Below are 24,314 nucleotides of genomic sequence, written 5' to 3'. Positions count from 1 at the left end.
TGACTGTATATTTAATTTCAGGTAATCAAAACTGGATCTAGTGAAAGGATATGTAAAGGCAGGGAGGAGATACACTTGCATCACACATTGTAGATTGAAAATTAAGATCATCAAGCTAGGGTCACTGAACAGTTTTTTTCAAGGCAGCTTCTTTATAAACTGTGGTTTGGGTAAAATTGAGTACATCTAGAAAATAACCAAGTTAATAAGAAATGCATCTTAATTTTTAGACTTCTAGAATACAAAAAGCCAGACTTAAGATGGTTTTAAGTTATGGGAAATGTTCCTTTAAGGGAGCAAGTTACACCTATTGAATTCCACTTGTACAGTGAGGCTGGTGGCTTAGCAACTAGAACACTTATGGATTAGCTTAATTAAGATAGTTGTTCCTGATTGTACTTGAGCATACTGCAAGTGGCTCTAATGAAAACAAATTTTCCAGTCTAATTTTTGTAGGTGACTTTTCAAGGAAAAAAACGAAAAGAAAAAGCATAAAGTTTAACCAAAAGCCCCTGAAAGTGATGAAAGAACTCCCCAAAGCATATATGTAAAAGAATGGCAAAGTGCTGAGAACTCAAAAGGGGTGATGCATGGGGAATGAAAGAAATACTGAGGTTGGTTCAAAGCAGCATACTGATCTTTTAAATAGGATTAAAAATCAATTTTTACTATATGCTATTTCCACATTTCATTACCTTTTCTGTATTTTTTTTAAATTATACAATATTTTAAATTGACATCCTGGCTTATATTTCTCCTGCAGTATACATAATTTCTATAGTTTAGGAGTATAGGTCTGCTGTAGTTCAAGAAAGGGATTTAAAAGGGCAAAAGGTGCTGAAGCAGAATGTCAAAACCGATCTGAGGATGGTGTCACACCTGAGGAGCCAGGATGGTGCTGCATATCCCTTTGGGACTGGAGTTAGTTTTATATGCTGCATTAGGAGCATGTGTCAGAAGCACTCACCACCACTCTGCTTGGCTTGTGTCCTGCAGCAGTGTTGGAGCCCATGAAAGGTCTTTCTCAAGTAACCCTACAGCTGATGATGTGCTGTGGCTGTTAGTGGGTAGCAACCCCGTGGGACAGACTGCCCCATAATGCAAATAGATTTTTAGTAACAACTTAGTACCTCTCTGTGGACCACCACACTGGGTAGGTGCCATCCTACTGCTAACTGACCTCAGCCTAGAGATGACAAAACAAGGTGTTTTCAAAGCAGGTACAATTACCTTTCTCCTAACACAGAACAGAGTTCATCCAAGCGTGATTTAGTGTGTAATTTTAGCATTTCCTCTTTGACTAGAGGAGCTGTGGGGGAGCAGGCTAATAAATCATTCCCAGCAAACATCCTTGCCTTTCTGTTGTAGGGAGGTGTAGGAGAGAGTTTTGGCATAAAGATGAAAAATGAAGAATAACAGTGTACCTTTAACTGAGTTGTACATTGACCTGATGTTTTCTTTTCTTAGTATATTTAGTGTGTCAGTCTGTTTTCTTTTAGTGTTTGGATACCAGCATATTGGAGTCAGATGCAGCATGAACATGTAAAATATCTAGGATTGCAGTTGTTTTCTTTGAATTACTCTGCTTTTCTTAACTTACATAAACGGAGGTGAACTAAAATGCTGTTATGAAGATGTATGAAGATGGAAACTGTTTTCTGGCTCTTCCCAAGTTTTTCAAAGCTATCTGTAAGCTTAGGAAATGGGGGAAAGGTAATTAACTTCGCTCTGGTGTAGTGGTAACCAGTAGATGCATAATCTTTGTGTATTGAAATTTTTATGTTTTAATTTGCTTGAATTTACAAGCTTAGGAAAGTGGATTTAAGAAGGTATTCATAGCTGAACTGTGACAGCATTCTTTCAGTTTTTTACAGTACAAGAGAAAACATTTTAATGCTTATTAGTGACCTGTGGATATTTGCAAATGATAGACACTAGTGTGATAATTACATTACTGAAATAGGTGAATCTCTGTGTCTTCTAGGCTGACCTGTCTCTGTACAATGACTTCAGATCTTGGAAGGATGAGCCTACTATGGACAGAACATGTCCTTTCTTGGACAAAATTTATCGGGAAGATATTTTTCCATGTTTAACTTTCTCCAAAAGCGAGGTAAAGGAAATGGTCACTGATGTCTTCCCTTTAAATTTGTTACATGGAGCCAAAATACTATTATATTGTTTTCAATATGCAGTTTAGTAATTTTTGTTTCATTAGTGTGTGACAATTTACAGTGAAATCCGTAAGTTTGGTCTGGAGTATTAAAATGACCTTTTTTTTCTTCACTATTCTATTCCATTTCTGCTCTTTCAGATATGGCCTTTCTATGTCTGTTTCTTCTAATGTTACTCCTGTCTGCTAGAATTCAGTCTTTGTAGGAGTAGATGGAAGTTTTCTTCCTGATACTTCAAATACAGTGTAAAAGTTGTGTTCCGTCTCTTTCTATAAGGGGCAATAGAGACCAATATATTTATTTTTGTGGACTGATTTTTTCTCATATCAGTCAAAGCAGACTGCAAGCACAGTCTGGGTCTTTTCTTGAAGAGAGGTTTGAGTTACAAGAATTAGACTTTGGTATTTAAGATTCAACAGGGAGAGTTGGTAAATATGGTTTTAGAGGAATCAAATTATGAGACTTTTTCCTTGTGTTATTCTCATACATTCTCCCATACAGAAGTAAGACTGTAGTTTTACCTGTCCTGGGAATAACATGGAACTGATTCCAGATCCAACTGCCTTACTTAGTTTTTATTCTTAAGCACGATTTACTGGGTGTACTTGTAGTATCAGTTAGTAGGGAAAAGGGAGCATGTTCTCAGATCTTTATTAAAATAAGAACAAGAAGTTTTCGAGTCCTACGTCTTGATGTTCTTTCCCAATAAAATTAAACACCTCACATAGAAAATCCTATTTTTTTTTTTTCATGATGTTTGTCTGTTGTTTTCAGGAGGTGTTCTTTTCCCATGCTTTTCATCTACTGTTACATGCTGGCCATAAGCACATGCAGTCTTTTAGTTAATTGTATACCGGTTTGTTATGGTTGGTGTACAGCATCATATGAACCTCTCCCACTAAAGAGTTTACTTGGTTACTATGGGAATGGCATTATATCTGCAGTATATATAAGTAGGCCATCCTGTTGACTTTTGCAGCAACTTAATTTTGGATTTTGTTCTTCACTGGTAATATAATTACTGTAGATTTGTATTGCCTTTTGAAGGAAGAATGAGACTTCTAGGACTTGTCAGTTATACCATTTATTGTTTCCAGATGCTGTGTGTAGTGACCAACTTCTGTTTTACTTGGCTATTGGTAGGCTAATGTTCAGTTAAACCAAACAATAAATTACACATGTATTGTGTTTTTGAATAATTGAAAGTGCAGTTATGTGAATAGTTGAAGTATTACATTAACTCTCAGTAGCCTCTTGTGTGTATGTATGGTGTTCTGCTTTTGGGAGATGGCAGAGAGAGTATTTCATATGAACTACTTTAATAGTAACATTCTGGTCTTAAAATAATTAAAATACAATAGGAAAAATACCTTTATTACTTAGTAGGAAGGAACCTTGCCACAAAATTACTTAATTAGTAATGTAAATTCCACCTTTTTTTAAAATCAGGTAATGGCTTTTACTTGAAACAGAGGTCCTGGGCAAGTGTTCAGTCCAGTCAAGCAAAATGGTCACATTTCCAGTGTCTCATGATTGTTTATAAGGAGTAAACATAGAAAACCTGAGCAAAGTTACACTTTAGATAGACTAGTGTTTGAAAGTTGCAGCTGGCTTTTCTATATATTGTTCAGTCTTACTTGTTTGAACATCTTGCTAGAGGTATCTTCAGCTGAAATACAGTGACATAACATTTACTTGTTTTATTCAAGATAAAGATGTATGCAGCATAATTTTGTATTTGTCATAGAACACAATAAAATTAACCAATTTTTGAAGACAAAGTTTGTCCCATATTGTCTCTGACAAGAGCACAGCATGTACAAATACATATGCTGTTTGGGTGTATGAGGAAAGGCTGAAAATACAGTTAGTGTTTTAAACATGCTTCGCTACGTTCCTGTCTGTAAAGGAAGTTAGGTTGCTTCAGGGAAGGCAGGGTTATTTGTAGGGCAGAATTTAAACAGGAGCTTGGAAATGGGACCTCTTGCTCATGATGAAAGTGAAATGTTATTTATAATAGAAATTTTGTTTGGTGGGTTAATTTTTTTTTTCTCCTGTGTTCTTAACTTTCCAGAAGAAGAAATATGTCACTGCTTTGAGAAAATGGATGAAGCAGAGCTGTTTTTTAACTGCCTTCTAAATTTCTCTTGCAGTTGGCCTCAGCTGTTCTGGAAGCTGTTGAAAACAACACTCTGAGCATTGAACCTGTTGGCTTGCAACCTGTTCGATTTGTGAAAGCTTCTGCAGTTGAATGTGGGGGACCAAAGTATGTTGAGCTAACAAGGGGGATAATCTTGACTCATTTGAGATCTCTTGGCTTGAGAAAACTGCCATCAACTGATTACATCAGTCAAATTTGTGTGTCTTAAATTTAATTTCCTAAAATCTAAGACTTCAAGATTGTTGTTACTTTAAATTTTATGGGAAAGTAAGCCACTAATAAATGAAACTCAAATAAACCCCTAATATAGTAGAAACCTTATCATTTGGAGAGAGGTTAACTTTAGCTTGTTTTGATGCATTGACCGCAAAAGTAACATTCATCTCTTTGGAGAAGACCATTCTGATACATAAACCAGATGGTTTTGAACTGGGGCCTCTCAGCTGGAAAGCATCATGAAAGATAGGTCTTGAAATAATACAGGCTGGGTTTATGACACCTGGAGTATTTGTGGCATAAAAAATTTAGGACATACATAAGACACTGACAAAGCTAGCTGAAATATTTGAGAAATACAGAGAGAGTTAATCCTCTGAATTTTAGCAGGAGGAATGTAAGTGGGAATGAAGATGAATGAGTTTGAACCTACAGTAGGAAGTACGCTTGAATGACAGAAAGGAAGGTTATTTTAGAAATTCTGGAATGGTCCTAGAGAAATTTGAAGCAAGACTTGTTGTTGGGTACGAACACTGAAATTGGGTGGGAGGGACTTGCCTGAGGCACTGGGCCTTTGATGACATGGAGAAGGAAAGTGGTTGTAGGATGCCTTAGTGGATCGAGAAAGCAAAGTCAGTCTTGATATTAATCTGAAGCCTTTCAAATCTTGAAAAAGACTTGACCTTTCTCTTGGAGGTATTTTGGACAAGTAGACAATTTACTCTGTAATACTTGATTTGAGAGAGCTCAATTTTACAATAGAAAACTTCCATCAAAATGTTTTCATCTGACTCTAAGATTTTTTTTTCTTTCTCATTGCCATTGCTTTTTAACCCTTATTTTTCCTCTGTTGAGTGGAAGAGAAACTACAACTGACACATCTCAAAAATCTTTATTTTGTCTTTCAAGAGGCTGTGTAAAATGGAAATTTATGTTTTGTGTATTTTATGACTTAGTCTTTGATCCATTCTAGCCTGCAAAGTTCAGGCATTCAAATAGATTTTCAGCTTCCTCCTATCACTAGAACACACTTCTTGAGCTGTAGCAGCCTCTCGTTGGAAGGTCCTACACCAGTAATGGAGCTACTCAGGGGGTAGTGAATTTCTATCTAACATCTGCCACTGTAAGCTGTGTTCCATGAATGAAGTAGAGAATCTGAACAGTCAGGAACCACTGAAACAAGTAATTTGTCATCGAAGAACAACTGGCAAATGGATTTAAAGTCATTGTGGTTCAGGCAACTTTGCTACATCTTGATGCGGTGAAGTACTTAGCCTGACAGGAGACTCAGCTGCATCATTCAGAAATTTTAACCTTTTTTCTCCAGTGTAGGCTAACTTTTAAATCAGAACTTAGTAAATGCTTAAATATTTGGCAATATAGAGATTAATGGTTTGAGATGACAATGCACAGGTTATAATTCAGTTATTTTAGATATACCAAAAGGTCAGGCAAATTCTTTTCTCCCTTTTCCAACTCTTCTGTACTGACAAAAACTTCTGTGGTGCTGCTTGTAGATAAGTAATAGGTAAGGAGTCTGCAGTATTTAAGTGTAATTTGACAGCAATTGTGCTTTGCCTTTTATATTATTACTGGCACTGAGTGGGAAACAGGTGTTGCAGTTTTCACAAATCAGCGTAGCAGTTTCAGGTTTTTATTTTTATATAGTGAGAAAAGCTTTGTTATTGCAACTATCTTCTTAAATGGGTAACTTAATATGGACAAACTGAAAATAAACAGTAACAAAAGTGAGAGTAATGTTTTTAAAGAAATCAATTTGTTGTACATTTGCATTTTGTTGTACACTCATGTGGGGTAACACATTGATAAAGTAGTGGATTACAGCTCAAGTAGTGTAGTGAAGGATGGAGGACAGGGAGCTGTGATAGTAGTACAGAAAGGTTCTGAATATATGGAAATTACTGAATGGTAAATGTGATGGTGTGTAGTGAGTGCTGCCTTAACAAAAGACAGCTGGGTTTCCCCAGAAGAGTCATGTAATTGTCCCCATGGGGAACAAAGTGCTGAGCTGCGTGTGCTGTGCAGCACAAAACTGAGTCACCAGCAGGAGCCCTCAGCACTTAACTGGTGTGATGGAAGACAAGATAGAGAAGGCAATTATGTAACCAGGATTTTAAAAAAAGGGGTTTATTTTCCTGGCATTGAAAGTTTGTCTTCTGACAAAAGCTAGACTGAGATTGTGATCCAGCCTGCTTCAGCTACTTTAGGCTTTCTTGTATCAATGGACTGCTGTCAGTCCTCATAAATTGCTATGGAAAATTGTATACACACTTCAATTATCTTCTGTTTTAGATGGTTCTGTGGACCAGCTGCAGGCAATTTAAAAGGGCCTATGAGCCACTGTTCAGAACCACAGAAGCTTAGTAATTTTTGTTTCACTTTTGAAAGACAGCTTGTTCTTAGACTCCCCAATTTCATGAGGTAGAAATGGGAGAAAGAAGAACTAGCAGCTTTTAAAATTAATGAAACAGTGGTTGTCATGACAACCCAATTCATCTGAGATGCTGTAATACAGACATTCTGAATAAATCAAATTCTTCTCATCTTTAAAAATTCATTGTTTTCCTGAATTGGTTTTTTTTGGGAACAGTTTGTGGTGATTAATGACCTTTCCTGAATACTGCACAGTTGCAGTCACCAGAAGTAAATTTGATTATTTTACTTTCACTTTTTGTAATGGTAACAGGAAGAATTACTACCAGACAGTCCATTTTCCTTTGTCCCAAAAGATTTTATATTCTGAATGTAAAATATGATTTCAATTTGGGCATAAATGCAAAACTGGATTTAAAATGGATCTCAGAGAATTGACTGCTCTTCTGTGGAGCTGATTTTTTTTTAGGATGAAATACAATATCGAGCAGAACTTTAAAAAAATCTTTTTAAATGTTGGCATCAACTGATAATTTAAAAAATGTTTATTTGACATATCAAGAGTTAATTAAAGAAATCCCACTATGCCAGAGTTGTCAAGCCAATTTAAATTAGTGAATATGGAAGTGTATTCCCAGAGCTGAAGAAAGTTTTAGAATTCAAAAAAAGCATCATAACACACCAGTATTGAAATTAAATTAGGCCTTGTGGAACTAAAATAACTGACAGCATAATGTAATAATTGCAGCTTGTAAAATGAAGATAGAGACTCATCTATCTGTGCCAATATGAAGCAGTTACATTAACACCAGAAATATGTGCATGTGTTTAGACATTGTCAGATTTGTTTATTGAATCATGTGACCTTTATATTTGTAGGAAATGTGCTCTCAGTGGACAAAGTAAGTCATGCAAGCATAGAATCAAATTAGGAGATTCGAGCAGTTATTACTACATTTCTCCTTTCTGTCGTTACAGGGTGAGTAGATTTACTATGATTTAATTTTGTCTAGTAGTAATTTTTTTTCCATACTTCTATACAAAATTACATTAACCACCATTATTTTTATATGAGTTTAGATCACTTCTGTGTGTAACTTCTTTACATATATTCGATACATCCAGCAAGGACTGTTGAAGCAGCAAGATGGTAAGTATAAAAAAAATTGTATTTGACCTACAATAGAGAGACATTTACATAATGCTTGTTCCTAAAAGTTGCTCTCTGTGCAACAAAGTTGCTAGCTGTGGTTATCAGCTAGGTTATCAGTTTATAGTTATTATTGTAATTTCAAGAATAGGATGATATTTTACTCTCCAATGAAGTTATTTTTTAAAACAGCAAATTATAATGCATTGATTTCAGGCCATTTAAAAACCCCTTATACAGTAAGAAATGTTATAACAAAATCTATTTAGGGGAGTTAGTCACAGTTTTTCCACACAGTAGTCAAAAATCAAATCTCTGTCACAGAATGTGGAAGTATTTTGGTTGCAAAAAACTTCCGTTTGGTTTGATCTGGGCCATATTTTCTTTAGCTTGGTGTTTTGGCATGTCTTCTCATTTTGTGCAGTGGTAATTGAGACAGCTGTTCTTGTCAGACTGTTTTTTTTCAGGGGAGACTGGCAAGAAAGACAATATTTTGGGTTAAATCGCAAAATGTAAACAGGTAACCTTTTATATATATGGAAAACCTGCAATCATTCATCTGAGTGCAGGTGAGAAATGAGATCATGGTAGTAGCATGGCCAAATCTTGATTAGGGGTCTGGTTATAATGTAAGGCTTGATCACCCTCCACCCCAAAAGAAAAATGTGTTTTTTACTGCCATTGCTTCAGGCTGTGGCTTGGGGGGGAGGGTTCCCTGCCTTTGTTACCCAGTTGCTTTGGTCGTGTCAAAATATTCCACAACTGCCTATTTAAACTGTGTCTGCACAGTAATTCAGAAACTTGCTTAGCTGTGCTATGTCGTTCCAATATGTCCATATAAAAGAAGATGTTTGTGAAAACATATTTGTAGTACACCTAATTACTTAATTCTAGAATTTAAAAATATATTGCATGTTGGAGGCATAGTTTTGTCTTCATTTTCTAGACCATTTTACCTGTTTATCAGTATAAAAGGAAAAGAAGATAATTTGATTGTGTTTAAACTGCACACAATTCATTTAATTGTATTTCCTGTCCAGGTCAACAAATATTGCCCAACAGCTTCCAGTCCAAAGTTTTTTTGAAACCGGTCATATCACTCAGGCTCCCAGAAATACTGAGCACAGATAGTGGGAAAAGTGCCATTAGCCCTGTGTCAATAGGAAATTAAAATACTTGTTTTCACTGTGAAGATGTAAATATATTTTTAGCTCAGTTGCATTTTTGAAAGTAAAGTAAAACATTGTAATATTTATGGATGTCTGTGCATTTCGTTATTCCAGTTTTCAAGTCTCTTTGGATTTGCTTCATCAAGAATTTGGCTAGAATTAGCTCCGCTTTGCTACTTCAGCTATAGTCATCTCTTCCTGATGTTTCCAAATTTCAAGAGCTCAGGATTTTAGCTACACCCAAATATTTCTAACCTGAAGTACTCCTGAGGTGATAGATAGATGTACTTACAAAAAATAATGCTGTTAATTTTCAATGTTAAAGGGTCAAGGAATTCACCAGAAATTCAGTTATTTCCTATACTTAATTATGTTTAATAAAACTTTCAAATGGTGGTAATTTTTACTGATTTACTAGCATCACTTAAGATCTCGAAAATGTGTTATTTGAGTTTTAATATGGTTTGTAGTTAAAAGGCTTTTATTTTGACCAAAAAGACCTGTGAAATTTCAACTGAAAATTGTTTACTTTGCTATTAGGATAAAAAAACTTAATGAGTTTTTTACATCATATAATGAAAATTTTTCAACATTATCAGATTGAGTTATTCTTCTCAAGAAGTTTGTAAAAAAAAGTTTGGTGTTTCAGCTCAGTTCTTATCTTTATCACTAGAACATACAATTTGCATTTCTGGCTTTATGTAAGGATTTCAACAATACATCAACAAGAATGTAGGCACTCATCATAATTGTCTGTTTAATGTGCTGCATGCATTTCTATTAAGACACCATATAATTTTTAAGACAGAGGTCACTTTTGTAAAAGTATTTTTTGAACTATGATGGGGAGACCTTGTACTTGTTGTTCAGGTTAATGATATTTGTAGACATTTTACATCAGGATCTTGACTGCATGGAAATTTTGTCTTGAATAATTATATACCCCATGATTTTGATTTGTATTGCTGCGACATCTAGAAGCTTAAGCTATGCATTAGGCTTTTCACATTTAGGAAGATACAGATGAAATAAGAAAAAAGTGTCTTTCTTCCTACCCAGTTTATTGTTGCTAGCAGATTAGTATAGAAAAAAAAGGGAGCAAGAAAGATTATAAAAATTATAACAAAATTACAGATTCTTTGGTGAAACAATTCTTATTCAACAAGCTGTACTTTTTTTTTTCTTTTTGTAGTCATTTAGTTTCACAGAAAATGAGTCAAGGGGCAGGGAAGCTTAAATAAGAAACTGCAATTAATTGAAGCTGACAAGAAGTACTGATATAGTTCTGTTCTCCATTTTAAAGAAATCTAAAATCTGAGGAATTTTTTATAGGACTCTCATTTAGAATGCTTAGAATATGTAGTTAATCAAATTTTATCATAACCAAGCACAATTAGCCCTTACACATACTAATGCTGGTTTTATCAGATGTTTGTTGTGAAGTTCCCTGAAAGTCATGTAGAGTAAGGCAGCCTGAACACATCAGTAGAAACAAAACGTGAATTTGGTGTATTTAATGATATTTCTGTCTTTTTTTAGTGGATCAGATGTTCTGGGAAGTTATGCAGCTGAGACGAGAGATGTCACTAGCAAAACTTGGCTATTACAAGGAAGAGCTCTAAAACTTTTTACTCTTCAGCGTGCATGAACTTCATTGAATATACATAACTGAAATTGCAGAACCTTTTTTTTCACTTGATATTTATTTCCACAAAGTGGGTCCAAGATCTTTCTCCATTTGCAGATGGCACTAAGAAGTACTGTGATTGTTTTAAACTGACCTATGCTGTATATGCGTACATATAATACTTAGTTGAACAAATGTGGTAAGCACTTGCAGGTGTATTAGTGATTGTAATTTGCATTTAAAAACAAAACTTCTGATTAAAGTGTTAATCTGAAACAATCTCTGTCTTCTGTTCTTTGTGATGCAGAATGATGTGAACCTCCCCAGTAGGACACTCCCAAAATGTAAAACTGATTTTATGAAAAGCAAATAAATGCCTGGTATTTTCTTCACTGTAGTGTTTAGGTACACAAATGTAGCTCCCTATGCATGTATGCCAGTACAGTTAATAGACAGCTAGGAAAACTTGGAACTGTTTGAAGTGCTGCTTTCCTATACTTGTAATTTTTAAAAATATGTTTGTAAGAAGAGAAACATACTGTGAAGAGTCACAGCACAATAAACCTGAGTATCTTCTCTTTGAGGAGGACTGCTTCTCAAATATGAAGGAACAATAAAAATATCTTGTTTGCTCTTTCTAGAAATCTATTCTGACGCCTATATGACTGCTAAAAACTTTCTCTTTTCCTCTAATTTTCTTTCAGTAGAATTTTTTCATTCTTTTAAATTATTTTTTTTCTCCTACTCTTCTGGGATTTCCAGTTTTCAATTCTTACGCATAGTTTTCATGATTTGTTCTTGAAACTCAGAAATTTCCATTATGTGCTTCCTTTAACATGCTGATGCTAATTTCCATATTATATTACAATCTGTGTGTATAAAAAAAAAATGGCGTCAGAGAACCCCAAAAAAGGATCCTGGCCTCTTGAGAGATGCTTTTTCTGTTGGAAGTGTTTCTTTGGCACTTGAAGTTCAAGTGGTCATCTCTTTCCTGGGCTGTCTCAGCTAAAAGCAGACAGTTGATGATGTTACAAGGAACATGTCTGTGGGTATGTACTAGACTGCCTTTTTGGAAAAACTTTGGATCTTAGTGCTGGCAACTATTTTTCAGTTGCACACAAGGTTAAAACTTTGACAGGTAAACTGACTAGAAGGTGAGCTTAAACAAGGTGAGCTTGTTTTTTTAACAAGAAGCATTTCAGTGGATACAGATCTCTTTGATGCTGAACAAAACCAACCCTATTCATCATGGTGCTGCAATGTTCTCTGTTTTCATGAAAGTCAAGAGAAGGAGCAGTGAAATTTAATACCATGCTTGTGTTGCTTGTATATACATGAAGACACTTTCCAAGTGTTGGCTTTGACTGGACACTTAAGGTAAAAACAAACAACTGAACCTAGATATTATTAGTAATGGAGTATGTATGTCTAACCTGGGCTGTTTAAGTACTGAGGGAATACTTTTCTCAATCTCCTCTCACTGGGTGCTACTTGCTGTTGTAGAAACCTGGAATAATTCTACCAGTGGTTGTTAAAGGATTGTTTATCCATTCAATAATGCTAAGGAAGTCTGGTTTTACTCACTCTTAGAAAACAAGCTGTGTTTATTGGTATTAATGTTTTATGTTAGGCTCATAAATGCTTCCTAAATGTTTGTTAATCCTTAGTTTAGATAATGAGGTAGAACTTTTTCCATGATTAGCTAACAGTAAGCAAATGGTAGCCAGTACCTGGTGCTATTCTGACTTAATATCCTTTACAACAACAAAATCCTGTTGGTCATTTAAGCGGAGAGAAGAGTCCTTTTGTATACATGGTAATATCCCAGATGTATTATGCTGAGGTGATTTTCTTGTACAAAGATGCACCCCATGTGGTGCATCTCAGTAGTAACGACTGGCTCAATTACATCAACCAACGTCTTGTAAATGCTGACTGACTTCTGTCTTCGTGTCCCTACTCCCAAATTTTTATATTTTTCATATGAGCTATTTATCATGAGAAACCTGTCTCATTGTAAGTGCTTGGGGCTTGTAAAAATTGGACAGCAATTACTTGTCTGGTGGATATAATTACTTCCAAGTATGTCCCAATTCCATACTTCATTGGAACTTTTGTTCATAGCCAAATGCCTTTTTTAGATGTCTACTCAAAACATTTGAGTGTTTTTCTCTTGTTTGCTTAATGGTGACAGAGTGGGCAATTTTCAGTGTTTAAAGATGAACTAAGAGCAAGTGAAGTAGAGTTTGCTCCTAGCCTTAAAAGAGCTTTATTCCATGTTCTGCTTTTCCATATGTTTTCTAATGTTACCTTAGACAAGCAGGCTAATGTGTGATTTAGTTTTGTGAATAATAGTTACAACATAGAAGTTCTACTTCCCTACCCATGATGGCTTTGCTCTTGCATTTTTGATTACTGTTGCTTTCATCGATAGTATTAATTACATGACCTATGTGAAAGTACAAAGACAAGATAAGTAATTTTTATTGCTGCATTTTTTGCGCATGTGTAATTAGTACTGGGACCAAAGGTCCTTAAAATGAGAACATTAGACTTACTGACTGGCTAGAACCCACATCATCTTGCCTCTAAAGCCTTGTTAGTTCTTTATGTGTAGTTTAAGTCCTTTACATAAAGCCTAAGTATTATCCTGACTCTAGTTATGGAGGAATGAAATCAGCTGGGATAAAGTCATTGAAACCTCTGACGAAAACATGATGTCTTCCTTGGCATGTTCATAATCATCTGGAAGAGAGTGCATTTGTCCCAGCAGGAGCTCTTCAAGTAGTAGGAAAGCAAAACACTTCTGGCTTTTCATGGATGTGGTGGGAGAAAATGAGGCCTTGCAGCAGTTCTTTGAAGGTAAGATTAGTTTCAAGAGACGCCTTAACAGTTTTTGGTGGCAGCAAAACCAGTTGTTTGGGGGTAATTGAGGAAGAAGGGAGGAAGAAAAAATGCTCTGAAATCCAAAGCTGTATTTACACTAAGTTATTGTGGAAGACAATACCAGAGTGAAGTATTACAAATAGTACAAATGTGTTGCAGTGCCTTTTTTTCTTTGTGCTTTGGCCAGAATATCAAGGGAAGGCAGACCCAACAAAGCCTGCAGTAGAGCGAGGTAGTTGCCTTGAAGAAAATCTGAGAAGTGCCTGAGGACTCTTTGCAATGTTACACTTCTGAAATCTTAGTGATTTTCGTGTAGTTAGAGATCTCACTTCATTCTCAGTTTTAACATGTCAGGTGCAGAGGATTTTTTTGCCACTAACCTTCTGAAATGACCTGATTGTAACTGGTAAAATGGTAATTGTGTCAGTATCATCAGGACCCTTCTGAAGGAGTTAAACTTGGATATTTTTGTCTTTTGGCTGGGTTCATCTGTCCTGCTTTTTTCTCCAAGACATTTTTTTTCAAGCTGGTCCAGTTAGTTTCCTAACTTTCTTTTACTACACTGTTGACTTCCTAATAGATTCCATAATAAAACTGCATTTTTTAGACTCTCTGATAATGTGTTCAAAGGCTTTTTACTTTTATATTTTTTACCTAAGTATTTTCTTTCCCTTCTTCCAGTTTGCACTTCGCTTTTTGTTTTGTTTTTAATATGTTAACCATTCTGTTCTAAGCTGCTTTTATTGTATTTGCTTTCCATCTATTACCTATGCAGGTATTCACTGATCTCAGAGTAACTTGGGAAACTACCTTTTCTGTTGGGATTTTCTTTCTGTGGTTGTTTTTTTTTTTTTTTTTTTTTTTTTTTTTTCTTTCCTGACCCTCTGTTGGCCTCGGTGAAAGGTGACAGCTGTAACTTTTAAGTTTTAATTTCAAACTAGGACATTAAAAAATTGATCAATGAAATGCATTTAAGCCAAGAAATTTAATTGGTGAGCTATAGTCTAGGCTGCTAGCCAGCAAATGTATCTTTTATAGATGGTAGCAAATTCATACCATTCCTTAAGTTCAGTTAACGTCATGGAGTTGAAAGGCTAACAAACTTTTTTGGCATTGCTTTCAGCAGCATAGTACTTGTTTTTATCAGGCTGCTCTTTTTTTTTTTATTATTTTCTCCCAACTGCTGCATTGCATAGCTGTTAAATATCAAAATAATGTCGAATATGAATTATATTTAAAAATCCCCACATTTTTTAGGAATCCTCTTAGAAAACATGACTTTCTAGGGAGTATAGGTTAGGTACTGTTGACTTACCTGACAGTGATACTTTGAGGGTAAGAAGGTCTGGCAGGGGTTTTAGCTGTATGAGCTCTTTAATGAGAATTACTATTTTTAATTATATAATTATTATTTCAGGCTTCTTTTTAAAAGGTCTTTTGGTAGTCTGTGTGGGGGAGAAGACCTTTTGATTCCTTTTAATTACAGGAAAAAGGAAACATCTTGGGATGTCATGTCCCTTCCGTAATATGTGGTTCTGCTGTGTTCCATTAGAAAGTGACAAAGGTCTACTAAGGTCATACAGGGTGCAGTGATTTTGTTAGATGGCTGAATTTTATTATCTGGACGCAGATACGTGTTAAGGCTGCAAGAGCTAATCATTCATTCAGCATGGAGCAGACTCTCTTGCTGTTACAAACCATAGGTAAGTCTGAAAAGGGATCAAGCTGAAGTAAAGAGGTGGTTAGCTCTCTTTTCAAGCAGGGGTTATATTTACTGAACACAAAGCCAGTTTTAAGTAGAGGTGGTTGCAGCTGAACATTTCAGCTTGTGGCCTGGCTTTGTAGCACCTCAATGAGGCAAAACCTCATGAAGCAAGAGTCATAAATTTCTAGTGTTGATTTGATGGTCTCTGTGATTAGTCATAGCAGTGTTAGAGCATTGTTTTTCAAGGCTATGAAAAATGTGGATCTTTTAATACCAGGTGGAGAATGCTGCTACTGAGTGGTTCTTCAGTGGTTCAGTTTTGGTTTACAAATGCATCAGCTGGCAGTTAATGAATCTATAGATTTGCTTTGTAAGATTATATGAAATTCATGAACAAAAAGAGTCCCCTCTGCCCTGCGCTTTAGTTCCTTGCAGTGCTTTTTTGTTTTGACACTCACTAGTAAGACAAAGTTGCATCTGCAGTATTGAGAGGGGACAGTCTGAAACAGTAATTCTTTTTCAGGGAAAGTGAGATAATGTTTGTTTTCGTGGCAATCACTTCTTTGAATAGGTGATAGATCTTTTAGATTAGATATGACTCTGGGATTCGACCTTGGCTTTTTCTCATTTAAGTAAATGGCTTTTGTCTTATGCGACTGGGAAATTCTCATTTTTTTCTGTTTCATTTCATTTGCGCGTTAGAAATCTCATCTTTGATTCAGGGTTTTTTTCCTATTATGAGGAAATAATATTTATTGAGTATTTATAATTAAAAATCAGTATAATTAAAATATTTTGCATTTTAGAGTCAGTAAGTTTCTATTTGTCAAGGGAAGGTCAGAGCTCCTGATTAGCACTTCCGCCTGTGCGTGGCAGAACAACCTGTTCTTGCTGATGTTATCAATGGGTTGAGAGACCTGGTAGACCTTCAGGCTAGTTACACTGTTGAAGTCGGTCTTTTCTGTTGTAAGGTACTCTGATGTGTCTGAAATGCATGTTTCATCTGTGCTGTCTGTGATCTAAAGAAGTCTCTTCCTTAGTGGAATCATCACCTCTCTGTATACTTATGCCTCTGCATGGGTAACATGGAATATAGATTTGAGTTTGTGGTAAGTAATGAAGGCACTGGAGAAACAGAATACAAAACACTTAATCCCCAGAGGTGCTGCATACCATTCTAAGGATGAGAATTTGAAACAGGGATAAAAGATTAAATGAAAAGTATAAATTATTGGTGGTAAGATATGTTTCTATAGAAAATGTTATTTTGAAGAAAAAGAGCCTCTCTTAACACAAACTCACTCCTTAAAATTTGGAGTAACAGGTCTTCCTGAAGTTGAATAACTTAGGCTGTTATTCAGCCTAAGTCAGCTGCCTGGCTGACTGCACCTGGTTTATACTTATAACTCTGTACCTCTGCAGCTTGTGCCAACAACAGCAGGTCTGTTCCAGTCAAAATGAGTTGGACATTTGTGCACAATTTAAATGGCAACCAGTCCTTGGAGTCCTTTAGCATGAATGAAGGGCCTATAAGCCCCATAAGTAACACCTTAATGTAAGTCAATGAGGTTAAGCTGGGCTTTGCATTGAGCCTGCATAGTGGAGCTCTTAAAGTGCTGAAGCCTGTTTTTGTAAAAAAAGACTTACTTTCATGGTAAAGTGTCTTTAAAAGGAAGTCAGTTATTAATTCTCAAGCAGAAACATATCCCTCAAGTTGCAAGGCTTTGTAGCAAGCATGAATTTGTCTGTTCAGGAAGCATTACTGAACACTGACCATATTCTCTGTGCCGTTCTTACACCTTGAGCTGTATAAAAGGATTGTTTCCTGTGTAAAATAGTTGATATTTTAACACTGATCTTACTGCTGATAGCTGGGCTTGGCTGGGGGCTTCCTGGCTTCCTCTTCTAATGTCAGGAAACTATTAGTTTAGTATTGATTTTTAGTCAGTACTGTTTCTCTATCTCCCATCCTTCACTTTCCATTTAGATACCACTGGAAAGGAGGCAGCTGATTTAAATGCAGATATACATAAGGCTACAGGAAAGTGTTAGGAGAATTGATCAGGATAGATTTTTCAGGGATTGAGACTTGGTCACAAGACCATAGAGTCAAGCTGAGAAGCCAGGTGATGGGAGCCTCATGTGTGGAGGAAAGAAGGGGATGTCTGCCAAAGAGTAACTACCAAATTAAGAGGCTGGAGTTCATACTTTTCCTTGAGGGACTGTGGCTTGGTATTGGGGACAGGCTAGGTGAGAGTGGACAGGGAAACAGAAGACTGTAGTACTGACAGGTTTTGGACTTGGGGACCAAATAACTGAAGTATCAAGCTTATGTTGAAATGAGAAAAATAAAAAGAAAAAGCCTGTGACTGCAGTGTGTGCGCTGCAAACATCTGTGTGCAAACCCCCTGCCATGGCACTGCCTTGTCCTTTCACCTTAATCTGTTTGTTGGGTAGCTGGTAGTCCTTTGCACAGTGACACTGAAGCTGAATGTGTCACTCAGTGCAGACTCTTCCAGAGATGCCTGGGCACATTGCAGCATGAACTGAAAACGGCAAGCAGAGAAGGCTGATGATTGAGGCTGCTGACTCCATGTATCCTCCAGCAGCTCGTAGCTAGGCACATGGTTCTGTGCAGGAAGCTGTGTTCACCGAGGCCTCACTGCAGGGCTTGTCCTGCCACATACATGCAATTCTCTGCTCTTACAAGCATGTACCATCCAGCTGAGTGACTGTCTTGCATACTGCCCGCATCTGTTAAGTACTTACTGTGATCAAATGCCTGTGAAATAGATGCCACCATTCAAAATAAATTTGCATGTGATCCAACAAGTCCTCTGCTGAAACAGATGCCAGTGCAAGCATGTGATGCCACTGACCTGGAAAGTACATTAACAAAGTTCTACAGGGCAGCAAAATGTACCCACTCTTCTGTGCACCTGCATCACAAACATTCATTAGTGGTGGCTTGTCTTCCCAGTGTGCTTCCTTCCTCTCCCAGCACTGCTTATTCTTTCTTTCTCCTCCTCCCCATTTAGCGGTTCATGCAAAATGGAGAGATTAAGAAGAAATGATAGATATTTCTGTTATCATCACTTAGCAACAGAGCTGATCTCTGAACTGTGGGATGTCCATTTGAAAGGCCTTGTCCATGTTCGATTTAGAGCTGTATTCTTTGATTCAAAAGAGCCTGTCTCTGATCTTGGTTAAAATGAAGGATTCTTGGTTGTGTGGCACAGGAAAAACATTTTGTATTTGACTTTTTGCCTCAAGTTAGTAGTGAAATGATATCATTCTGTGTGAGGGTTTGGTGATTTGAACAGGAAGAGCAGGCAGGGTAAAAAGAGAAGGTGACTGAATTATTTTCCTGTGGAGTACATTAGTAAAAGAGAAAGGTTTGTAATTCAAGGTAGAGGGACCCCACATTAAGACAGGAAGAATGAAAAGATGAGAATCCAAAAGGTTTGAGGAAGACTGCTAAGGAAAGCCAGGCTCTTTTGCACTCTCTGGCTGGTTTTGCAAAGTGATCTGCTGCTGCTTCCAGAATTTGTGTGTTCCAATTTTGCTGAGATAAGCTGCACCTATTGAATATCTTCTCTGGTGTGTGTGAGACAGGTTTGTACAAACATCAATACATTGCAATGTGAGGATCTATCAGTAGCACACCTCCAAGTTGCTATCCCCCAGTGAAAGGCAGTCAAAATTAAGCCTGCAGCACCAACAAGGAAACAATACCTAGATTAATCTAGGATCACAAAGCCATTTGGGGAATGTTTATTAGCAATGTGGATTTATGTATTAAGACAGATATTCTGCTTGTATGAATGTCCTTTCTAAAAACAGACAAATCAGAAAAGGAACTGAAGATATATTAGGATAAGTGTCCTATGCAAGGTAGGACAGTGAGAAGACGGCAAACGCACCAAAGGCAGTGGCTATTCCTTGGCTCAGAGGCAGCAATTAACCTTTTGTGTTCTCACGTGCTGCTGCTGAACTCAGGGGACATGGTTGGTGTCACACTCTAGGGCTGAGCCTCACAGCTCTGGATGTGTGGGCTGGTCCATTTTATCCTGTGTAAAGTGGGATTTGCAGCTCAGGCATTTGCAGCTCAAGCAGGAAAGTCAAGGTCCTTGTCTTGTTTGCATTCTGACTGGCCACACCTGTATTTATGGAAGGCTTGCTGCAGAGGTGGAGCCTGCAGAGTAGGGCTGCTTGGCTGGGCTTTTTTTGTAATGAGTGCCCGTTGACTTTCTATGAAAGTTGTCATGAATTCCGGAAACTTTATAATCATAAAATCTCTTTATAGCCTTCAGTTACTAAGCAATAAAGGACAAAGTACTGAACATTTCCATTCGCTAATACATTTAACATGTTAGTGGGCTGGTTTTTCTAGGCAGAATAAAAGGAAGCCACCAATCAAACATTTTTTAAGCTTTATTTGGGCTTTATTTAAACTCAGGTGGTGAATTTTTAAATGGAGTTTTAAATCAGAAATTCATTTGCAATACTTGTGAGTACTGATGCGACAAGTGGATCTGTGTAAGACAATGTCTGAGCTTCAACCCAACAAACTGTTTAGACCTCAATGTAAGAGATTTGGAAATTATGTCCAGAACCCTTTTTCTCAGTTGCAGACTGAGGTCTTTCATCATCCTCCTGTAGTAATTCCCTGAAGCCTTAATGCCATGCATAGAGTGGTGTTTGCCCAGTGCTACACTGTCGTCTGCAGTGCCCCTGCACATTGTTAATTACTCTGCATTTCTCATCCTTTTTTCCCAGAGTGACTAAACCAGAAGCATAACCCTTTTGTTACACATGAGACAGGATACATTTTGTTTTCCTTTGTGTAGGACCATCAGCAACATCACTTATTCTGAAACACTGACAATTCCCTCTGAATTTCTGTCTTTTTGACTTTTAACCTTAGGGCAAGATGTCCATGGAGCCTTGGAAAATCCCATGATGGATACAAGCCTCTTGGAAGAATTCATTAGTAGTGACATAGAGTTTGGAACTTTGTAAGTATTATAGCAACATGTACTTCCTCTCCTTATCCACAGCTCTTGAATTGTTTTAGTTAGTGCCATGATAAAGTCTGAGTTGCAATGCTCTCTTGGCATTGTTTCTTGAAGCTGCATAGGAAGACGTAGAAAAAATGAACTACAAACAGGAATGGAAATATGGTTGTCTTCTTGTTCAACAGAACAAATGATAATGAAGTCTGAGTTGATTCACAACTGTTGAGCTAATTGTGACATTAAATGCAGAGCTGTTACTTTAACATTCCTTTAAGTGCTAATTTTCTGTTTATGTACAGAATAGGTGATAAAAGTGAGACTACTGTATAATAAATTGAGAGAACATTGGAAGTCTCCTAGTTTGAAGGAAGCAGTTTGAAGTTTGTTTTCACCCTAATGCTTAGTTCGGAACAGAAACTGTCCACCAGTCTCTTTTGAGATTAACTTTTATAGTTTTAAAGGATGCATAGTGCAAAGGCTTATGGTCAAGGGTGGAAAATTATGTAGTCTAGAGCTGTCAGATACCTAAACCCCAAATCTTTCATCTAGACAACTGGCAGATGATTGTTGTTCAAGGCAAAATACTACTAATAGGCTGACACTCGCACTTGCCAAGAAGCAGAGCAAGAAGGGATGTGTTAAAAATAATTTAAACATGGAATTTTTCATTCTAGACAGGTTCAGCAGCATATGTTTACTTAAAGTGGCCGAATAGGCTTCTACCTGCTCTAAATCATGAACAATGATTTGATTCTCTTCGTCCACACTATAAAAGTAAAGAAGAATGAAGAGGACATTGTATATAAATATCCATAACCTTTATTTTTAGTGACTAAATGTGGTTTAGGTTAACAAGATTATTGAACTCCTGTATAACAACCTTAAAATGTTATTATTTTGCTTTCATACTCAAAATACAGCAAAACTGTAAATGTGTGTATATATGCTAATATGTACCTTAAGTAAGTTAGATATTATAGTGCTACAAATTACTTACATGCCAGAAAACCACCTGTCAAACCATTATGGGTTTGGAGGCTGAACAGGATTTTACATTAATACTACAGTCCTATTTTGCTATTTATGGGATTAAGAACATTTACTGAATCATTAGATCTGGACCGGTCAAATAATTAAGCATTTATCTGTAGTGCAGAAAATTTGTGCATAAACAATAGAATCTCATAAAGGAACATGTCAAAAGAGAAAAATATTGAAAGTCTCCATACATACATATAAAATGCAGAACTTCATAATGTCATATGCAATGAAAAGGGTGCTGTTACCACCAAGGTCTTGGGTGTACCTTGAAATTTCTGTTAAAGATCATCTTGCATCAGAAAGGCCACCAGCATTACATTTATTCTTCTCTCACATCATGTGTGAAGCACCATGTGATTTCCTCAGCTTTTCCCACAGAAGTACCTTCCACATTATCAGTGAAAGGAGAAAAAGGTTGTCATGTCCTTTGCTAAGTAGGCATTTCACTGATATACTGTGTTTGTAATATAGAATCATTTAAACTACAGATTATTTTCCTTTCCTTCAAAAAGCGCAGTGTCAGTTTCAGTAAAGTTCTAACTTGGAGATATATCCCTACTACCTCTGCACTTCATAAATACTCTGTCCTAGAAAGTGTCTGTCACTCTATTTTACTGAAATAATCTATGTTAAAGCAGAAATTGAGTACCCAAGGCAACATTTGAAGCTAGAATATGAACAGAATGTGCAGAAGGGAAGTCTTAGACTTTTATGTATGTATCTTTTAAAATTTTACAAAGCACAATTGGAATTCAGTATATATGGATCAGGTATACCACAAGAAAGAAAAAAAGATTACTATTATTCAAAGTTGAAACCAAGGTTTACAGTGTAGTCATGGTATTTAAAAGCATCAGAGATTCTATTTTGAAGGAAATTAAAGAATATTCTAAAGTGGAATTTTAAAGTTTATTTTTAAAGTGGAGCCATGTGGTTGAAGCTAACCCAAAATGCAGGGTTGTGGATGTGACACATTAGAAGACCAGTAGCAATACCATTAAGAAATGTAGAAGCACATGTCTAAAGTAACCAAAATGAAACTGCTGTCTTTAATGCTATCCAAGCTCAGAAATACAAAACTTGAAATGGAAACAATAGAGTGAAAAATTTCCATTGATACGTGAAAATATTTGCTCTCTGTGTGTGTGAACAAGTTTTTTATGCATATGAGGTTGTCTCTTTAAGGAATTTTATTTTTATTCAGCTTATGTGTGAACACTCAGCTTTGGTAAAGGAGGGGTGTCTCATTTCTGTCATCCTTCCTCTGCTGCAGCATTTTTAGTGTAACATGCATCTTAAGACCTGTGTTTCAGATTGGGCTTCAGAGCAGTGTTTGAGCTGACAATTCATAGGAACACCTGAAAGGGTTGAGAATCCATTTTTTGAACCTCTATCTATTCCAAATGTAACAAAGGCACCCTCTGTAGCTCCTTTAAATGGCAGTAAGGTGGCATAGGATTTTCTCTTCCTTAAGACAGATGAAGATGCCACAGATCTTTAAACTTTAGTCTAGAGAGAATGGGGCTTAAATCCCTTGTGAGCGCTGTATGTGAGAGTTACTGGTGTGCCTGGAGCTAACTAAGGAACCACTCATGGGAAGGAGGATTGAAGTCAGCAGATTGTGAAGGGGGGATTTGAGTAAGAAGGGATGGGGACTGGGCCTTCCTGCATGGCAGAGAACCACAGGAGACGGTCTGATGAAGTATAGGTGACATTGCTCCTGTGAAAAGAGATGTCAAACATGGTGAGCAATGCTTCCTGAAAACCCTTGTCAGTAGCCTGGTTGTCCCCCTCCACTTGCTTTCAGCATCAGTTGCTGTTGTCCTCCATGTCTTGTTCCAGTAGAAATTAAAATCTCTTTTTTATCCCTAGGCAAAGCCAGTTGCCAGACTCCCCACCAGACTCTGGATCAGAACCATGTTCCCCACCACAGCTACAAAGTAGGTGACATGAATTTGCCTCTCAAAAGCTTGTAGGAAGATCGCCAGCTCCTCTTCCTTGTTTTTATTTTCTTACCTGTTTATTTCCTTCAGCCCCAAGGTATGATGCTCTGTGGCCCAGTGGACTGCAGCCTCCGCAGCCATACCCATCTGGTGTGGCACCCAGCAAGCTTCCCTGCAGGTTCATGGAGACTTGCTCTGACCCCAGTGCCACGGGGTATCCTTGCACCATCTCCCAAAGCTACTGCCTGAAATCAGAAAACGCTGTGACTCCGTGGAATCATTCTACATCCTCCGGCTGTTTGGGTTTTAATTATTCATGCTTACAGGCTAATGCATCTCAGAGTTCTGGGTAAATGATAAAGCTTTTTTATGCAAAGGGTGAGACATGCAAAAAGCAGTAGAACTAGTTTAAGATTGGTTGTAGATCCCTGTGCGTGTCGGATTTTCCACAGGATGGCAGTGTTCAGACATTTTTGAGACACTTGTGGTTGAGGGCTCTTTAAAACATCTTGGTTCAGGTTTAGATTGGAAGTAGGAATGCATTTGAATTTTTAAAACAATAGAAGGCAAATGAGATATCAACCGGTTTTTCATAACTGGATTATAAAAACATTAAGCTGTTTTGCAATACCTGTTGTAGAGTTTGTGCATGAGTATCTTGTAAGTGTTCTAGCAAATTACATAAGAGAAAAGGAATTGTCATGTCTATGTAAGCAAGTGAAGCAGTAATCATATTCTGTCTGCCATACTAACCCACCAATATGTTCTGGATGCTCAATTATTTAAAATGTTCTGGTGTTTTAACATTAACTGGTAAAAAGTAAAATTAT

At 36.9% G+C, this 24,314-nt stretch overlaps 2 protein-coding genes across 3 annotated transcripts in view; both read left to right on the top strand.

Annotated features, from left to right (window-relative positions):
- Nucleotides 1-11,170, top strand: part of RAB3IP (RAB3A interacting protein) — a 31,294-nt gene extending 20,124 nt beyond the window's left edge. For both annotated transcript variants that reach the window (XM_083858735.1, XM_083858734.1), the window contains 5 exons: nucleotides 1,985-2,113; nucleotides 4,328-4,440; nucleotides 7,825-7,924; nucleotides 8,026-8,095; nucleotides 10,804-11,170. In XM_083858735.1, coding sequence (XP_083714861.1) covers nucleotides 1,985-2,113; nucleotides 4,328-4,440; nucleotides 7,825-7,924; nucleotides 8,026-8,095; nucleotides 10,804-10,886 — 495 coding nt within the window. In that variant the 3' untranslated portion in view covers nucleotides 10,887-11,170. The remainder of the gene's footprint in view (nucleotides 1-1,984; nucleotides 2,114-4,327; nucleotides 4,441-7,824; nucleotides 7,925-8,025; nucleotides 8,096-10,803) is intronic.
- A 2,537-nt stretch (nucleotides 11,171-13,707) lies between these two features.
- Nucleotides 13,708-24,314, top strand: part of MYRFL (myelin regulatory factor like) — a gene marked incomplete at its 5' end in the record, with an annotated part of 39,776 nt that continues 29,169 nt past the window's right edge. Inside the window, 4 exons of the mRNA XM_083860708.1 lie at nucleotides 13,708-13,753; nucleotides 20,410-20,500; nucleotides 23,414-23,481; nucleotides 23,575-23,833. Of these exons, the coding sequence (XP_083716834.1) occupies nucleotides 13,708-13,753; nucleotides 20,410-20,500; nucleotides 23,414-23,481; nucleotides 23,575-23,833 (464 nt within the window). The remainder of the gene's footprint in view (nucleotides 13,754-20,409; nucleotides 20,501-23,413; nucleotides 23,482-23,574; nucleotides 23,834-24,314) is intronic.

The sequence above is a fragment of the Zosterops lateralis genome (genome assembly GCF_965231275.1).
Source record: "Zosterops lateralis genome assembly, chromosome: 4".
In the NCBI taxonomy this organism is placed as follows: domain Eukaryota; kingdom Metazoa; phylum Chordata; class Aves; order Passeriformes; family Zosteropidae; genus Zosterops; species Zosterops lateralis.
The sequence above is the reverse complement of the archived record's forward strand: the minus strand, read 5'-3'. Positions and strand labels throughout refer to the sequence as shown.